Below are 16,934 nucleotides of genomic sequence, written 5' to 3'. Positions count from 1 at the left end.
GGTACAGGTCCAGTATTACATAGAGACAGGCCCAGTATTACATAGAGACAGGTACAGGTCCAGTATTACATAGAGACAGGTCCAGTATTACATAGAGACAGGTCCAGTATTACATAGAGACAGGTCCAGTATTACATAGAGACAGGTACAGGTCCAGTATTACATAGAGACAGGTCCAGTATTACATAGAGACAGGCCCAGTATTACATAGAGACAGGTCCAGGTCCAGTATTACATAGAGACAGGTCCAGTATTACATAGAGACAGGTCCAGTATTACATAGAGACAGGCCCAGTATTACATAGAGACAGGTACAGGTCCAGTATTACATAGAGACAGGTACAGGTCCAGTATTACATAGAGACAGGTCCAGTATTACATAGAGACAGGTCCAGTATTACATAGAGACAGGTCATCCAGTATTACATAGAGACAGGTCCAGGCCCAGTATTACATAGAGACAGGTACAGGTCCAGTATTACATAGAGACAGGTCCAGTATTACATAGAGACAGGTCAGGTCCAGTATTACATAGAGACTGTTCCAGTATTACATAGAGACAGGTCCAGTATTACATAGAGACAGGTCCAGTATTACATAGAGACAGGTCCAGTATTACATAGAGACAGGTCCAGTATTACATAGAGACAGGTCCAGTATTACATAGAGACAGGTCCAGTATTACATAGAGACAGGTACAGGTCCAGTATTACATAGAGACAGGTCCAGTATTACATAGAGACAGGTCCAGTATTACATAGTGACAGGTCCAGTATTACATAGAGACAGGCCCAGTATTACATAGAGACAGGTCCAGTATTACATAGAGACGGGTCCAGTATTACATAGAGACAGGTCCAGTATTACATAGAGACAGGTCCAGGCCCAGTATTACATAGAGACAGGTACAGGTCCAGTATTACATAGAGACAGGCCCAGTATTACATAGAGACAGGTACAGGTCCAGTATTACATAGAGACAGGTCCATTATTACATAGAGACAGGTCCAGTATTACATAGAGACAGGAACAGTATTACATAGAGACAGGTACAGGTCCAGTATTACATAGTGACAGGTCCAGTATTACATAGAGACAGGTCCAGTATTACATAGAGACAGGTCCAGTATTACATAGAGAAAGACAGGTCCAGTATTACATAGAGACAGGTCCAGTATTACATAGAGACAGGTCAGTCCAGTATTACATAGAGACAGGTCCAGTATTACATAGAGACAGGTCCAGTATTACATAGAGACAGGTCCAGTATTACATAGAGACAGGTCCAGTATTACATAGAGACAGGTCCAGTATTACATAGTGACAGGTCCAGTATTACATAGAGACAGGTCCAGTATTACATAGAGACAGGTCCAGTATTACATAGAGACAGGTACAGGTCCAGTATTACATAGAGACAGGTCCAGTATTACATAGAGACAGGTCCAGTATTACATAGAGACAGGTCCAGTATTACATAGAGACGGGTCCAGTATTACATAGAGACGGGTCCAGTATTACATAGAGACAGGTCCATTATTACATAGAGACAGGTCCAGTATTACATAGAGACAGGTACAGGTCCAGTATTACATAGAGACATGTACGGTCCAGTATTACATAGAGACAGGTCCAGTATTACATAGTGACAGGCCCAGTATTACATAGAGACAGGCCCAGTATTACATAGAGACAGGCCCAGTATTACATAGAGACGGGTCCAGTATTACATAGAGACAGGTCCAGTATTACATAGAGACAGGTCCAGGCCCAGTATTACATAGAGACAGGTACAGGTCCAGTATTACATAGAGACAGGCCCAGTATTACATAGAGACAGGTACAGGTCCAGTATTACATAGAGACAGGTCCAGTATTACATAGAGACAGGTCCAGTATTACATAGAGACAGGTCCAGTATTACATAGAGACAGGTCCAGTATTACATAGAGACAGGTACAGGTCCAGTATTACATAGAGACAGGTCCAGTATTACATAGAGACAGGCCCAGTATTACATAGAGACAGGTCCAGGTCCAGTATTACATAGAGACAGGTCCATTATTACATAGAGACAGGTCCAGTATTACATAGAGACAGGAACAGTATTACATAGAGACAGGTACAGGTCCAGTATTACATAGAGACAGGTACAGGTCCAGTATTACATAGAGACAGGTCCAGTATTTCATAGAGACAGGTCCAGTATTACATAGAGACAGGTACAGGTCCAGTATTACATAGAGACAGGTACAGGTCCAGTATTACATAGAGACTGTTCCAGTATTACATAGAGACAGGTCCAGTATTACATAGAGACAGGTCCAGTATTACATAGAGACAGGTCCAGTATTACATAGAGACAGGTCCAGTATTACATAGAGACAGGTCCAGTATTACATAGAGACAGGTACAGGTCCAGTATTACATAGAGACAGGTCCAGTATTACATAGAGACAGGTCCAGTATTACATAGAGACAGGTACAGGTCCAGTATTACATAGAGACAGGTCCAGTATTACATAGAGACAGGTCCAGCATTACATAGAGACAGGCCCAGTATTACATAGAGACGGGTCCAGTATTACATAGAGACAGGTCCAGTATTACATAGAGACAGGTCCAGTATTACATAGTGACAGGTCCAGTATTACATAGAGACAGGTCCAGTATTACATAGAGACAGGTACAGGTCCAGTATTACATAGAGACAGGTCCAGTATTACATAGAGACAGGTCCAGTATTACATAGAGACAGGTCCAGTATTACATAGTGACAGGTCCAGTATTACATAGAGACAGGTCCAGTATTACATAGAGACAGGTCCATTATTACATAGAGACAGGTCCATTATTACATAGAGACAGGTCCAGTATTACATAGAGACAGGTACAGGTCCAGTATTACATAGAGACAGGTCCAGTATTACATAGAGACAGGTACAGGTCCAGTATTACATAGTGACAGGTCCAGTATTACATAGAGACAGGTCCAGCATTACATAGAGACAGGCCCAGTATTACATAGAGACGGGTCCAGTATTACATAGAGACAGGTCCAGTATTACATAGAGACAGGTACAGGTCCAGTATTACATAGAGACAAGTCCAGGCCCAGTATTACATAGAGACAGGTACAGGTCCAGTATTACATAGAGACAGGCCCAGTATTACATAGAGACAGGTACAGGCCCAGTATTACATAGAGACAGGTACAGGTCCAGTATTACATAGAGACAGGTCCAGTATTACATAGAGACAGGTCCAGTATTACATAGAGACAGGTCCAGTATTACATAGAGACAGGTCCAGTATTACATAGAGACAGGCCCAGTATTACATAGAGACAGGTACAGGTCCAGTATTACATAGTGACAGGTCCAGTATTACATAGAGACAGGTCCAGTATTACATAGAGACAGGTCCAGTATTACATAGAGACAGGTCCAGTATTACATAGAGACAGGTCCAGTATTACATAGAGACAGGTCCAGTATTACATAGAGACAGGTCCAGTATTACATAGAGACAGGTCCAGTATTACATAGAGACAGGTCCAGTATTACATAGAGACAGGTCCATTATTACATAGAGACAGGTCCAGTATTACATAGAGACAGGTCCAGTATTACATAGAGACAGGTACAGTATTACATAGAGAAAAGTACAGGTCCAGTATTACATAGAGACAGGTCCAGTATTACATAGAGACAGGTACAGGTCCAGTATTACATAGAGACAGGTCCATTATTACATAGAGACAGGTCCAGTATTACATAGAGACAGGAACAGTATTACATAGAGACAGGTACAGGTCCAGTATTACATAGAGACAGGTCCAGTATTACATAGAGACAGGTCCAGTATTACATAGAGACAGGAACAGTATTACATAGAGAAAGGTACAGGTCCAGTATTACATAGTGACAGGTCCAGTATTACATAGAGACAGGTACAGGTCCAGTATTACATAGAGACAGGTCCAGTATTACATAGAGACAGGTCCATTATTACATAGAGACAGGTCCAGTATTACATAGAGACAGGTCCAGTATTACATAGTGACAGGTCCAGTATTACATAGAGACAGGTCCAGTATTACATAGAGACAGGTCCAGTATTACATAGAGACAGGTCCAGTATTACATAGAGACAGGTACAGGTCCAGTATTACATAGAGACAGGTCCAGTATTACATAGAGACAGGTCCAGTATTACATAGAGACAGGTCCAGTATTACATAGAGACGGGTCCAGTATTACATAGAGACAGGTCCAGTATTACATAGAGACAGGTCCAGTATTACATAGAGACAGGTACAGGTCCAGTATTACATAGAGACATGACAGGTCCAGTATTACATAGAGACAGGTCCAGTATTACATAGAGACAGGTCCAGTATTACATAGAGACAGGCCCAGTATTACATAGAGACAGGCCCAGTATTACATAGAGACGGGTCCAGTATTACATAGAGACAGGTCCAGTATTACATAGAGACAGGTCCAGGCCCAGTATTACATAGAGACAGGTACAGGTCCAGTATTACATAGAGACAGGTCCAGTATTACATAGAGACAGGTCCAGTATTACATAGAGACAGGTCCAGTATTACATAGAGACGGGTCCAGTATTACATAGAGACAGGTCCATTATTACATAGAGACAGGTCCAGTATTACATAGAGACAGGTACAGGTCCAGTATTACATAGAGACATGTACAGGTCCAGTATTACATAGAGACAGGTCCAGTATTACATAGAGACAGGTCCAGTATTACATAGAGACAGGCCCAGTATTACATAGAGACAGGCCCAGTATTACATAGAGACGGGTCCAGTATTACATAGAGACAGGTCCAGTATTACATAGAGACAGGTCCAGGCCCAGTATTACATAGAGACAGGTACAGGTCCAGTATTACATAGAGACAGGCCCAGTATTACATAGAGACAGGTACAGGTCCAGTATTACATAGAGACAGGTCCAGTATTACATAGAGACAGGTCCAGTATTACATAGAGACAGGTCCAGTATTACATAGAGACAGGTACAGGTCCAGTATTACATAGAGACAGGTCCAGTATTACATAGAGACAGGCCCAGTATTACATAGAGACAGGTCCAGGTCCAGTATTACATAGAGACAGGTCCATTATTACATAGAGACAGGTCCAGTATTACATAGAGACAGGAACAGTATTACATAGAGACAGGTACAGGTCCAGTATTACATAGAGACAGGTACAGGTCCAGTATTACATAGAGACAGGTCCAGTATTTCATAGAGACAGGTCCAGTATTACATAGAGACAGGTACAGGTCCAGTATTACATAGAGACAGGTCCAGGCCCAGTATTACATAGAGACAGGTACAGGTCCAGTATTACATAGAGACAGGTCCAGTATTACATAGAGACAGGTACAGGTCCAGTATTACATAGAGACAGTTCCAGTATTACATAGAGACAGGTCCAGTATTACATAGAGACAGGTCCAGTATTACATAGAGACAGGTCCAGTATTACATAGTGACAGGTCCAGTATTACATAGAGACAGGTCCAGTATTACATAGAGACAGGTCCAGTATTACATAGAGACAGGTACAGGTCCAGTATTACATAGAGACAGGTCCAGTATTACATAGAGACAGGTCCAGTATTACATAGAGACAGGTCCAGTATTACATAGAGACAGGTCCAGTATTACATAGAGACAGGTCCCAGTATTACATAGAGACAGGTCCAGTATTACATAGAGACAGGTCCAGTATTACATAGAGACAGGTCCAGGCCCAGTATTACATAGAGACAGGTACAGGTCCAGTATTACATAGAGACAGGCCCAGTATTACATAGAGACAGGTACAGGTCCAGTATTACATAGAGACAGGTCCATTATTACATAGAGACAGGTCCAGTATTACATAGAGACAGGTCCAGTATTACATAGAGACAGGTACAGGTCCAGTATTACATAGTGACAGGTCCAGTATTACATAGAGACAGGTCCAGTATTACATAGAGACAGGAACAGTATTACATAGAGAAAGGTACAGGTCCAGTATTACATAGTGACAGGTCCAGTATTACATAGAGACAGGTACAGGTCCAGTATTACATAGAGACAGGTCCAGTATTACATAGAGACAGGTCCATTATTACATAGAGACAGGTCCAGTATTACATAGAGACAGGTCCAGTATTACATAGAGACAGGTCCAGTATTACATAGAGACAGGTCCAGTATTACATAGAGACAGGTCCAGTATTACATAGAGACAGGTCCAGTATTACATAGAGACAGGTACAGGTCCAGTATTACATAGAGACAGGTCCAGTATTACATAGAGACAGGTCCAGTATTACATAGAGACAGGTCCAGTATTACATAGAGACAGGTCCAGTATTACATAGAGACAGGTCCAGTATTACATAGAGACAGGTCCATTATTACATAGAGACAGGTCCAGTATTACATAGAGACAGGTCCAGTATTACATAGAGACAGGTCAGTCCAGTATTACATAGAGACAGGTGGTCCAGTATTACATAGAGACAGGTCCAGTATTACATAGAGACAGGTCCAGTATTACATAGAGACAGGTACGTCCAGTATTACATAGAGACAGGTCCAGTATTACATAGAGACAGGTACCCAGTATTACATAGAGACAGGTCCAGTATTACATAGAGACAGGTACAGGTCCAGTATTACATAGAGACAGGTCCAGTATTACATAGAGACAGGTCCAGTATTACATAGAGACAGGTCCAGTATTACATAGAGACAGGTCCAGTATTACATAGAGACAGGTCCAGTATTACATAGAGACAGGTCCAGTATTACATAGAGACAGGTCCAGTATTACATAGAGACAGGTACAGGTCCAGTATTACATAGAGACAGGTCCAGTATTACATAGAGACAGGTCCAGTATTACATAGAGACAGGTCCAGTATTACATAGAGACAGGCCCAGTATTACATAGAGACAGGTCCAGTATTACATAGAGACAGGTCCAGTATTACATAGAGACAGGTCCAGTATTACATAGAGACAGGTACAGGCCCAGTATTACATAGAGACAGGTACAGGTCCAGTATTACATAGAGACAGGCCCAGTATTACATAGAGACAGGTACAGGTCCAGTATTACATAGAGACAGGTCCATTATTACATAGAGACAGGTCCAGTATTACATAGAGACAGGAACAGTATTACATAGAGACAGGTACAGGTCCAGTATTACATAGTGACAGGTCCAGTATTACATAGAGACAGGTCCAGTATTACATAGAGACAGGAACAGTATTACATAGAGAACAGGTCCAGTATTACATAGAGACAGGTCCAGTATTACATAGAGACAGGTACAGTCCAGTATTACATAGAGACAGGTCCAGTATTACATAGAGACAGGTCCATTATTACATAGAGACAGGTCCAGTATTACATAGAGACAGGTCCAGTATTACATAGAGACAGGTCCAGTATTACATAGAGACAGGTCCAGTATTACATAGAGACAGGTCCAGTATTACATAGAGACAGGCCCAGTATTACATAGAGACAGGTACAGGTCCAGTATTACATAGAGACAGGTCCAGTATTACATAGAGACAGGTCCAGTATTACATAGAGACAGGTCCAGTATTACATAGAGACAGGTCCCAGTATTACATAGAGACAGGTCCAGTATTACATAGAGACAGGTCCAGTATTACATAGAGACAGGTCCAGTATTACATAGAGACAGGTACAGGTCCAGTATTACATAGAGACAGGTCTCCAGTATTACATAGAGACAGGTCCAGTATTACATAGAGACAGGTCCAGTATTACATAGAGACAGGCCCAGTATTACATAGAGACAGGCCCAGTATTACATAGAGACAGGCAGGTCCAGTATTACATAGAGACAGGTCCAGTATTACATAGAGACAGGTACAGGCCCAGTATTACATAGAGACAGGTACAGGTCCAGTATTACATAGAGACAGGTCCAGTATTACATAGAGACAGGTACGCCAGTATTACATAGAGACAGGTCCAGTATTACATAGAGACAGGTCCAGTATTACATAGAGACAGGTCCAGTATTACATAGAGACAGGTCCAGTATTACATAGAGACAGGTACAGGTCCAGTATTACATAGAGACAGGTCCAGTATTACATAGAGACAGGCCCAGTATTACATAGAGACGGCCAGGTCCAGTATTACATAGAGACAGGTCCATTATTACATAGAGACAGGTCCAGTATTACATAGAGACAGGTCCAGTATTACATAGAGACAGGTACAGGTCCAGTATTACATAGAGACAGGTCGGTCCAGTATTACATAGAGACAGGTCCAGTATTACATAGAGACAGGTCCAGTATTACATAGAGACAGGTCCCAGTATTACATAGAGACAGGTACAGGTCCAGTATTACATAGAGACAGGTCCAGTATTACATAGAGACAGGTCCAGTATTACATAGAGACAGGTCCAGTATTACATAGAGACAGGTCCAGTATTACATAGAGACAGGTCCAGTATTACATAGAGACAGGTCCAGTATTACATAGAGACAGGTCCAGTATTACATAGAGACAGGTACAGGTCCAGTATTACATAGAGACAGGTCCAGTATTACATAGAGACAGGTCCAGCATTACATAGAGACAGGCCCAGTATTACATAGAGACAGGTCCAGTATTACATAGAGACAGGTCCAGTATTACATAGAGACAGGTCCAGTATTACATAGAGACAGGTCCAGTATTACATAGAGACAGGCCCAGTATTACATAGAGACAGGTACAGGTCCAGTATTACATAGAGACAGGTCCAGTATTACATAGAGACAGGTCCAGTATTACATAGAGACAGGTCCAGTATTACATAGAGACAGGTCCAGTATTACATAGAGACAGGTCCAGTATTACATAGAGACAGGTCCAGTATTACATAGAGACAGGTCCAGTATTACATAGAGACAGGTCCAGTATTACATAGAGACAGGTACAGGTCCAGTATTACATAGAGACAGGTCCAGTATTACATAGAGACAGGTACAGGTCCAGTATTACATAGAGACAGGTCCAGTATTACATAGAGACAGGTCCAGTATTACATAGAGACAGGTCCAGTATTACATAGAGACAGGTCCAGTATTACATAGAGACAGGTCCAGTATTACATAGAGACAGGTCAGGCCAGTATTACATAGAGACAGGTCCAGTATTACATAGAGACAGGTCCAGTATTACATAGAGACAGGCCCAGTATTACATAGAGACAGGTACAGGTCCAGTATTACATAGAGACAGGTCCAGTATTACATAGAGACAGGCCCAGTATTACATAGAGACCGGTCAGGTCCAGTATTACATAGAGACAGGTCCATTATTACATAGAGACAGGTCCAGTATTACATAGAGACAGGTACAGTATTACATAGAGACAGGTACAGGTCCAGTATTACATAGTGACAGGTCCAGTATTACATAGAGACAGGTCCAGTATTACATAGAGACAGGTACAGGTCCAGTATTACATAGAGACAGGTCCAGTATTACATAGAGACAGGTCCAGTATTACATAGAGACAGGTCAAGTATTACATAGAGACGGGTCCAGTATTACATAGAGACAGGTCCAGTATTACATAGAGACAGGTCCAGTATTACATAGAGACAGGTCCATTATTACATAGAGACAGGTCCAGTATTACATAGAGACAGGTCCAGTATTACATAGAGACAGGTACAGTATTACATAGAGAGCAGGTCCAGTATTACATAGAGACAGGTCCAGTATTACATAGAGACAGGTACGGTCCAGTATTACATAGAGACAGGTCCATTATTACATAGAGACAGGTCCAGTATTACATAGAGACAGGAACAGTATTACATAGAGACAGGTACAGGTCCAGTATTACATAGAGACAGGTCCAGTATTACATAGAGACAGGTCCAGTATTACATAGAGACAGGTACAGTATTACATAGAGATACAGGTCCAGTATTACATAGTGACAGGTCCAGTATTACATAGAGACAGGTACAGGTCCAGTATTACATAGAGACAGGTCCAGTATTACATAGAGACAGGTCCATTATTACATAGAGACAGGTCCAGTATTACATAGAGACAGGTCCAGTATTACATAGTGACAGGTCCAGTATTACATAGAGACAGGTCCAGCATTACATAGAGACAGGCCCAGTATTACATAGAGACGGGTCCAGTATTACATAGAGACAGGTACAGGTCCAGTATTACATAGAGACAAGTCCAGGCCCAGTATTACATAGAGACAGGTCCAGTATTACATAGAGACAGGTCCAGTATTACATAGAGACAGGTACAGGTCCAGTATTACATAGAGACAGGTCCAGTATTACATAGAGACAGGTCCAGTATTACATAGAGACAGGCCCAGTATTACATAGAGACAGGTACAGGTCCAGTATTACATAGAGACAGGTCCAGTATTACATAGAGACAGGCCCAGTATTACATAGAGACCGGGTCCAGGTCCAGTATTACATAGAGACAGGTCCATTATTACATAGAGACAGGTCCAGTATTACATAGAGACAGGTCCAGTATTACATAGTGACAGGTACAGGTCCAGTATTACATAGAGACAGGTCCAGTATTACATAGAGACAGGTACAGGTCCAGTATTACATAGAGACAGGCCCAGTATTACATAGAGACCGGTCCAGGTCCAGTATTACATAGAGACAGGTCCATTATTACATAGAGACAGGTCCAGTATTACATAGAGACAGGAACAGTATTACATAGAGACAGGTACTGGTCCAGTATTACATAGTGACAGGTCCAGTATTACATAGAGACAGGTACAGGTCCAGTATTACATAGAGACAGGTCCAGTATTACATAGAGACAGGTCCATTATTACATAGAGACAGGTCCATTATTACATAGAGACAGGTCCAGTATTACATAGAGACAGGTCCAGTATTACATAGAGACAGGTACAGGTCCAGTATTACATAGTGACAGGTCCAGTATTACATAGAGACAGGTTCAGTATTACATAGAGACAGGTACAGGTCCAGTATTACATAGTGACAGGTACATGTCCAGTATTACATAGAGACAGGTACAGGTCCAGTATTACATAGAGACAGGTCCAGTATTACATAGTGACAGGTCCAGTATTACATTGAGACAGGTACAGGTCCAGTATTACATAGAGACAGGTACAGGTCCAGTATTACATAGAGACAGGACAGGTTCAGAATTACATAGAGACAGGTTCAGTATTACATAGAGACAGGTCCAGTATTACATAGAGACAGGTTCAGTATTACATAGAGACAGGTCCAGGTTCAGTATTACATAGAGACAGGTCCAGTATTACATAGAGACAGATACAGGTCCAGTATTACATAGAGACAGATACAGGTCCAGTATTACATAGAGACAGGTACAGGTCCAGTATTACATAGAGACAGGTACAGGTCCAGTATTACATAGAGAATTGCTGCCTTTGTGATCAGAAAAGGTTTTTCAAGCTTGTTGATACTCTAATTGCCTGTGTGTCATCTCATCTCCACACACCCACACATCTCCCTCTCCTTTTCTCTCTCCCCCTCTCTCTCCCTTTCTCTCTCCCCCTCTCTCTCCATCTCCTAACCCCCTCTCCTCCCCTCTCTTCCCTCTCTCCCTCTTATCTCCTCTTCCCTCTCTCCTAACCCCCTCTCTCCCCCTCTCCTCTTCCCTCTCTCCTCTCTCCTCTCTCCCCCTCTCCTCTTCCTTCTTTCCTCTCTCCCCTCTCCTCTTCCCTCTCTTCACCTCTCCTCTCCCCCTCTCATCTTCCCTTTCCCCTCTCATCTTCCCTAACCCCCTTTCATCTTCCCTAACCCCCTCTCCTCTCTCTCCTCTCTCCCTCTCTCCTCTCCCTCTCTCCTCTCCCCCTCTCTGCTCTTCCCTCTCCCCTCTCCTCTTCCCCCTCTTTCCTCTCTCCCCCTCTTCTCCTCTCTCCCCTCTTTCCTCTCTCCTCTTCTCCTCTCTCCCCCTCTCCTCTCCCCCTCTTCTCCTCTCTCCCCTCTCTCACCTCTCCTCCTCTCCTCTCCCCCTCTCCTCTCCTCTCCTCTCGCCTCTCCCCTCTCCTCTCCCCCTCTCCTCTCTCCTTTCCTCTCTCCTCTCCTGTCCTGTAATGGGATGATGTATTCCTAACAAGATGTTAATGGTCTAAGATGGAAGAGTGGAGAGAAAATGCAACATACTCTACTCTCACCTCACATAGTGGGCATTCCAAATATACCCTATTTCCTACGTAGTGCACTACTTTTAACTACAGCCATATGGGACCTGGTCAAAAGTTGTGCACTACATAGGGAATAGGGTATATTTGGGGTGCAGACATTCTCTAGAACATCCTTAAGTGTCCGTAACAGACACAGAACACAGTAGAGAACACTGGATAATGAGGGCTCATCCTCCTCTCTCCCTCTCTCTCTCTCTCTCTCTCTCTCTCCCTCTCTCTCTTATTCTCCTCTCTCTCCCTCTCTCTCCCTCTCTCTCTCATTCTCCTCTCTCTCTCTCCTCTCTCTCTCTCTCTCTCTCTCATTATCCTCTCTCTCTCGCATTCTCCTCTCTCTCCCACTCTCTCTCATTCTCCTTTCTCTCCCTCTCTCTCCCTCTCTCCTAACCCAGCCTCATTCTCTCCCCCTCTCTCCTAACCCAGCCTCATTCTCTCCCTCTCCTTCTCTCTCTCTCTCATTCTCCTCTCTCCCCTCTTCTCTCTCTCTCCCTCTCTCCTAACCCAGCCTCATTCTCTATCCCTCCCTCTCTCCTAACCCAGCCTCATTCTCTCCCCCTTCCTCTCTCCTAACCCAGCCTCATTCTTTCTCCCTCCCTCTCTCCTAACCCAGCCTCATTCTCTCCCTCTCCTTCTCTCCTATCCCAGCCTCTCCCCTCCCTCTCTCCTAACCCAGCCTCCCTCCCTCCCTCTCTCCTAACCCAGCCTCATTCTCTCCCCCTCCCTCTCTCCTAACCCAGCCTCTCTCCCTCCCTCTCTCCTAACCCAGCCTCATTCTCTCCCCCTCCCTCTCTCCTAACCCAGCCTCATTCTCTCCCCCTCCCTCTCTCCTAACCCAGCCTCTCTCCCTCCCTCTCTCCTAACCCAGCCTCTCTCCCTCCCTCTCTCCTAACCCAGCCTCTCCCTCTCTCTCCCCCTCCCTCTCTCCTAACCCAGCCTCCCTCCCTCCCTCTCTCCTAACCCAGCCTCCCTCCCTCCCTCCCTCTCTCCTAACCCAGCCTCTCCCTCTCTCTGAGTCTGAAGCCTGTCTTAGTGTGCTGTCTGAGGGAGTTGGAGAAGAAGCTGAACTGTGCAATCTTCCTGTAATGGCGGCTGGTAAAGATGTCTAGGATTGGCAGCTGTCTGAGATGGGCCACACATATCATTACTTTGTTCTCTCTTATCTCTCTCCTCTCCCTATCCATCTCTCTCTCTCTCTCTCTCTCTCTCTCTCTTTCTCTCTCTGAATTTCAATTTAATTTCAATTCAAGGGGCTGTATTGGCATGGGAAATGTATGTTTACATTGCCAAAGCAAGTGAAATAGATAATAAACAAATCTCTCTCCTTCTGCCTCTCTCTCTCTCTGCCCCTCTCTCTCTGCCTCTCTCTCCTTCTGCCTCTCTCTCTCTCTGCCTCTCTCTCCTTCTGCCTCTCTCTCTCTGCCTCTCTCTCCTTCTGCCTCTCTCTCTCTGCCTCTCTCTCCTTCTGCCTCTCTCTCTCTCTGCCTCTCTCTCCTTCTGCCTCTCTCCTTCTTCCCTCCCACAGCAAGCGCTGAAGGAGAACATGAGGAGGAGAGAGGCGGAGGAGAAGCAGAGGAGAGCGTGGGTGGCCAAGGAGAAGGCGGAGAGAGAGAAGCAGGAGCGACAGCAGCAGAAGAAGAGGAGACTGCTGGAGGTCAACGCAGGTAACGATGAACCACTGATCTCTTCAACACTAACACAATGTATGGCTGAGCTCCTCAACACTAACACAATGTATTGCTGAGCTCCTCAACAATGATAACACAATGTATGGCTGAGCTCCTCAACACTAACACAATGTATGGCTGAGTTTCTCAACACTAACACAATGTATGGCTGAGCTCCTCAACACTAACACAATGTATGGCTGAGCTCCTCAACACTAACACAATGTATGGCTGAGCTCCTCAACACTGATAACACAATGTATGGCTGAGCTCCTCAACACTGATAACACAATGTATGGCTGAGCTCCTCAACACTAACACAATGTATGGCTGAGCTCCTCAACACTGATAACACAATGTATGGCTGAGCTCCTCAACACTGATAACACAATGTATGGCTGAGCTCCTCAACACTGATAACACAATGTATGGCTGATCTCCTCAACACTGATAACACAATGTATGGCTGAGCTCCTCAACACTGATAACACAATGTATGGCTGAGCTCCTCAACACTGATAACACAATGTATGGCTGATCTCCTCAACACTGATAACACAATGTATGGCTGAGCTCCTCAACACTGATAACACAATGTATGGCTGAGCTCCTCAACACTGATAACACAATGTATGGCTGAGCTCCTCAACACTGATAACACAATGTATGGCTGAGCTCCTCAACACTGATAACACAATGTATGGCTGAGCTCCTCAACACTAACACAATGTATGGCTGAGCTCCTCAACACTAACACAATGTATGGCTGAGCTCCTCAACACTGATAACACAATGTATGGCTGAGCTCCTCAACACTGATAACACAATGTATGGCTGAGCTCCTCAACACTAACACAATGTATGGCTGAGCTCCTCAACACTGATAACACAATGTATGGCTGAGCTCCTCAACACTGATAACACAATGTATGGCTGAGCTCCTCAACACTGATAACACAATGTATGGCTGAGCTCCTCAACACTGATAACACAATGTATGGCTGAGCTCCTCAACACTGATAACACAATGTATGGCTGAGCTCCTCAACACTGATAACACAATGTATGGCTGAGCTCCTCAACACTGATAACACAATGTATGGCTGAGCTCCTCAACACTGACACAATGTATGGCTGAGCTCCTCAACACTAACACAATGTATGGCCGAGCTCCTCAACACTAACACAATGTATGGCTGAGCTCCTCAACACTGACACAATGTATGGCTGAGCTCCTCAACACTAACACAATGTATGGCTGAGCTCCTCAACACTAACACAATGTATGGCTGAGCTCCTCAACACTGAAACACAATGTATGGCTGAGCTCCTCAACACTGATAACACAATGTATGGCTGATCTCCTCAACACTGATAACACAATGTATGGCTGAGCTCCTCAACACTGATAACACAATGTATGGCTGAGCTCCTCAACACTGATAACACAATGTATGGCTGAGCTCCTCAACACTAACACAATGTATGGCTGAGCTCCTCAACACTGATAACACAATGTATGGCTGAGCTCCTCAACACTGATAACACAATGTATGGCTGAGCTCCTCAACACTGATAACACAATGTATGGCTGAGCTCCTCAACACTGATAACACAATGTATGGCTGAGCTCCTCAACACTGATAACACAATGTATGGCTGAGCTCCTCAACACTAACACAATGTATGGCTGAGCTCCTCAACACTGATAACACAATGTATGGCTGAGCTCCTCAACACTGATAACACAATGTATGGCTGATCTCCTCAACACTGATAACACAATGTATGGCTGAGCTCCTCAACACTGATAACACAATGTATGGCTGATCTCCTCAACACTGATAACACAATGTATGGCTGAGCTCCTCAACACTGATAACACAATGTATGGCTGAGCTCCTCAACACTGATAACACAATGTATGGCTGAGCTCCTCAACACTGATAACACAATGTATGGCTGAGCTCCTCAACACTGATAACACAATGTATGGCTGAGCTCCTCAACACTGATAACACAATGTATGGCTGAGCTCCTCAACACTGATAACACAATGTATGGCTGAGCTCCTCAACACTGATAACACAATGTATGGCTGATCTCCTCAACACTGATAACACAATGTATGGCTGAGCTCCTCAACACTGATAACACAATGTATGGCTGAGCTCCTCAACACTGATAACACAATGTATGGCTGAGCTCCTCAACACTGATAACACAATGTATGGCTGAGCTCCTCAACACTGATAACACAATGTATGGCTGAGCTCCTCAACGCTAAACACAATGTATGGCTGAGCTCCTCAACACTAAACACAATGTATGGCTGAGCTCCTCAACACTAAACACAATGTATGGCTGAGCTCCTCAACACTAAACACAATGTATGGCTGAGCTCCTCAACACTAACACAATGTATGGCTGAGCTCCTCAACACTGATAACACAATGTATGGCTGAGCTCCTCAACACTGATAACACAATGTATGGCTGAGCTCCTCAACACTAACACAATGTATGGCTGAGCTCCTCAACACTGATAACACAATGTATGGCTGAGCTCCTCAACACTGATAACACAATGTATGGCTGATCTCCTCAACACTGATAACACAATGTATGGCTGAGCTCCTCAACACTGATAACACAATGTATGGCTGAGCTCCTCAACACTGATAACACAATGTATGGCTGAGCTCCTCAACACTGATAACACAATGTATGGCTGAGCTCCTCAACACTGATAACACAATGTATGGCTGAGCTCCTCAACACTGATAACACAATGTATGGCTGAGCTCCTCAACACTGATAACACAATGTATGGCTGAGCTCCTCAACACTGATAACACAATGTATGGCTGAGCTCCTCAACACTGATAACACAATGTATGGCTGAGCTCCTCAACACTGATAACACAATGTATGGCTGAGCTCCTCAACACTGATAACACAATGTATGGC

The 16,934-nt window shown here is 43.9% G+C and overlaps 1 protein-coding gene across 1 annotated transcript in view; it reads left to right on the top strand.

The window, feature by feature from the left end:
• LOC106591129 (protein diaphanous homolog 3) overlaps positions 1-16,934 on the top strand; it is a 764,911-nt gene that overhangs the window by 605,890 nt on the left and 142,087 nt on the right. Inside the window, 1 exon segment of the mRNA XM_045699589.1 lies at positions 13,824-13,962. Within this exon segment, the coding sequence (XP_045555545.1) occupies positions 13,824-13,962 (139 nt within the window).

The sequence above is a fragment of the Salmo salar genome, chromosome ssa17, assembly GCF_905237065.1.
Source record: "Salmo salar chromosome ssa17, Ssal_v3.1, whole genome shotgun sequence".
In the NCBI taxonomy this organism is placed as follows: domain Eukaryota; kingdom Metazoa; phylum Chordata; class Actinopteri; order Salmoniformes; family Salmonidae; genus Salmo; species Salmo salar.
Note: the sequence above shows the minus strand (reverse complement) of the source record. Positions and strands in the feature narration are given on the sequence as shown.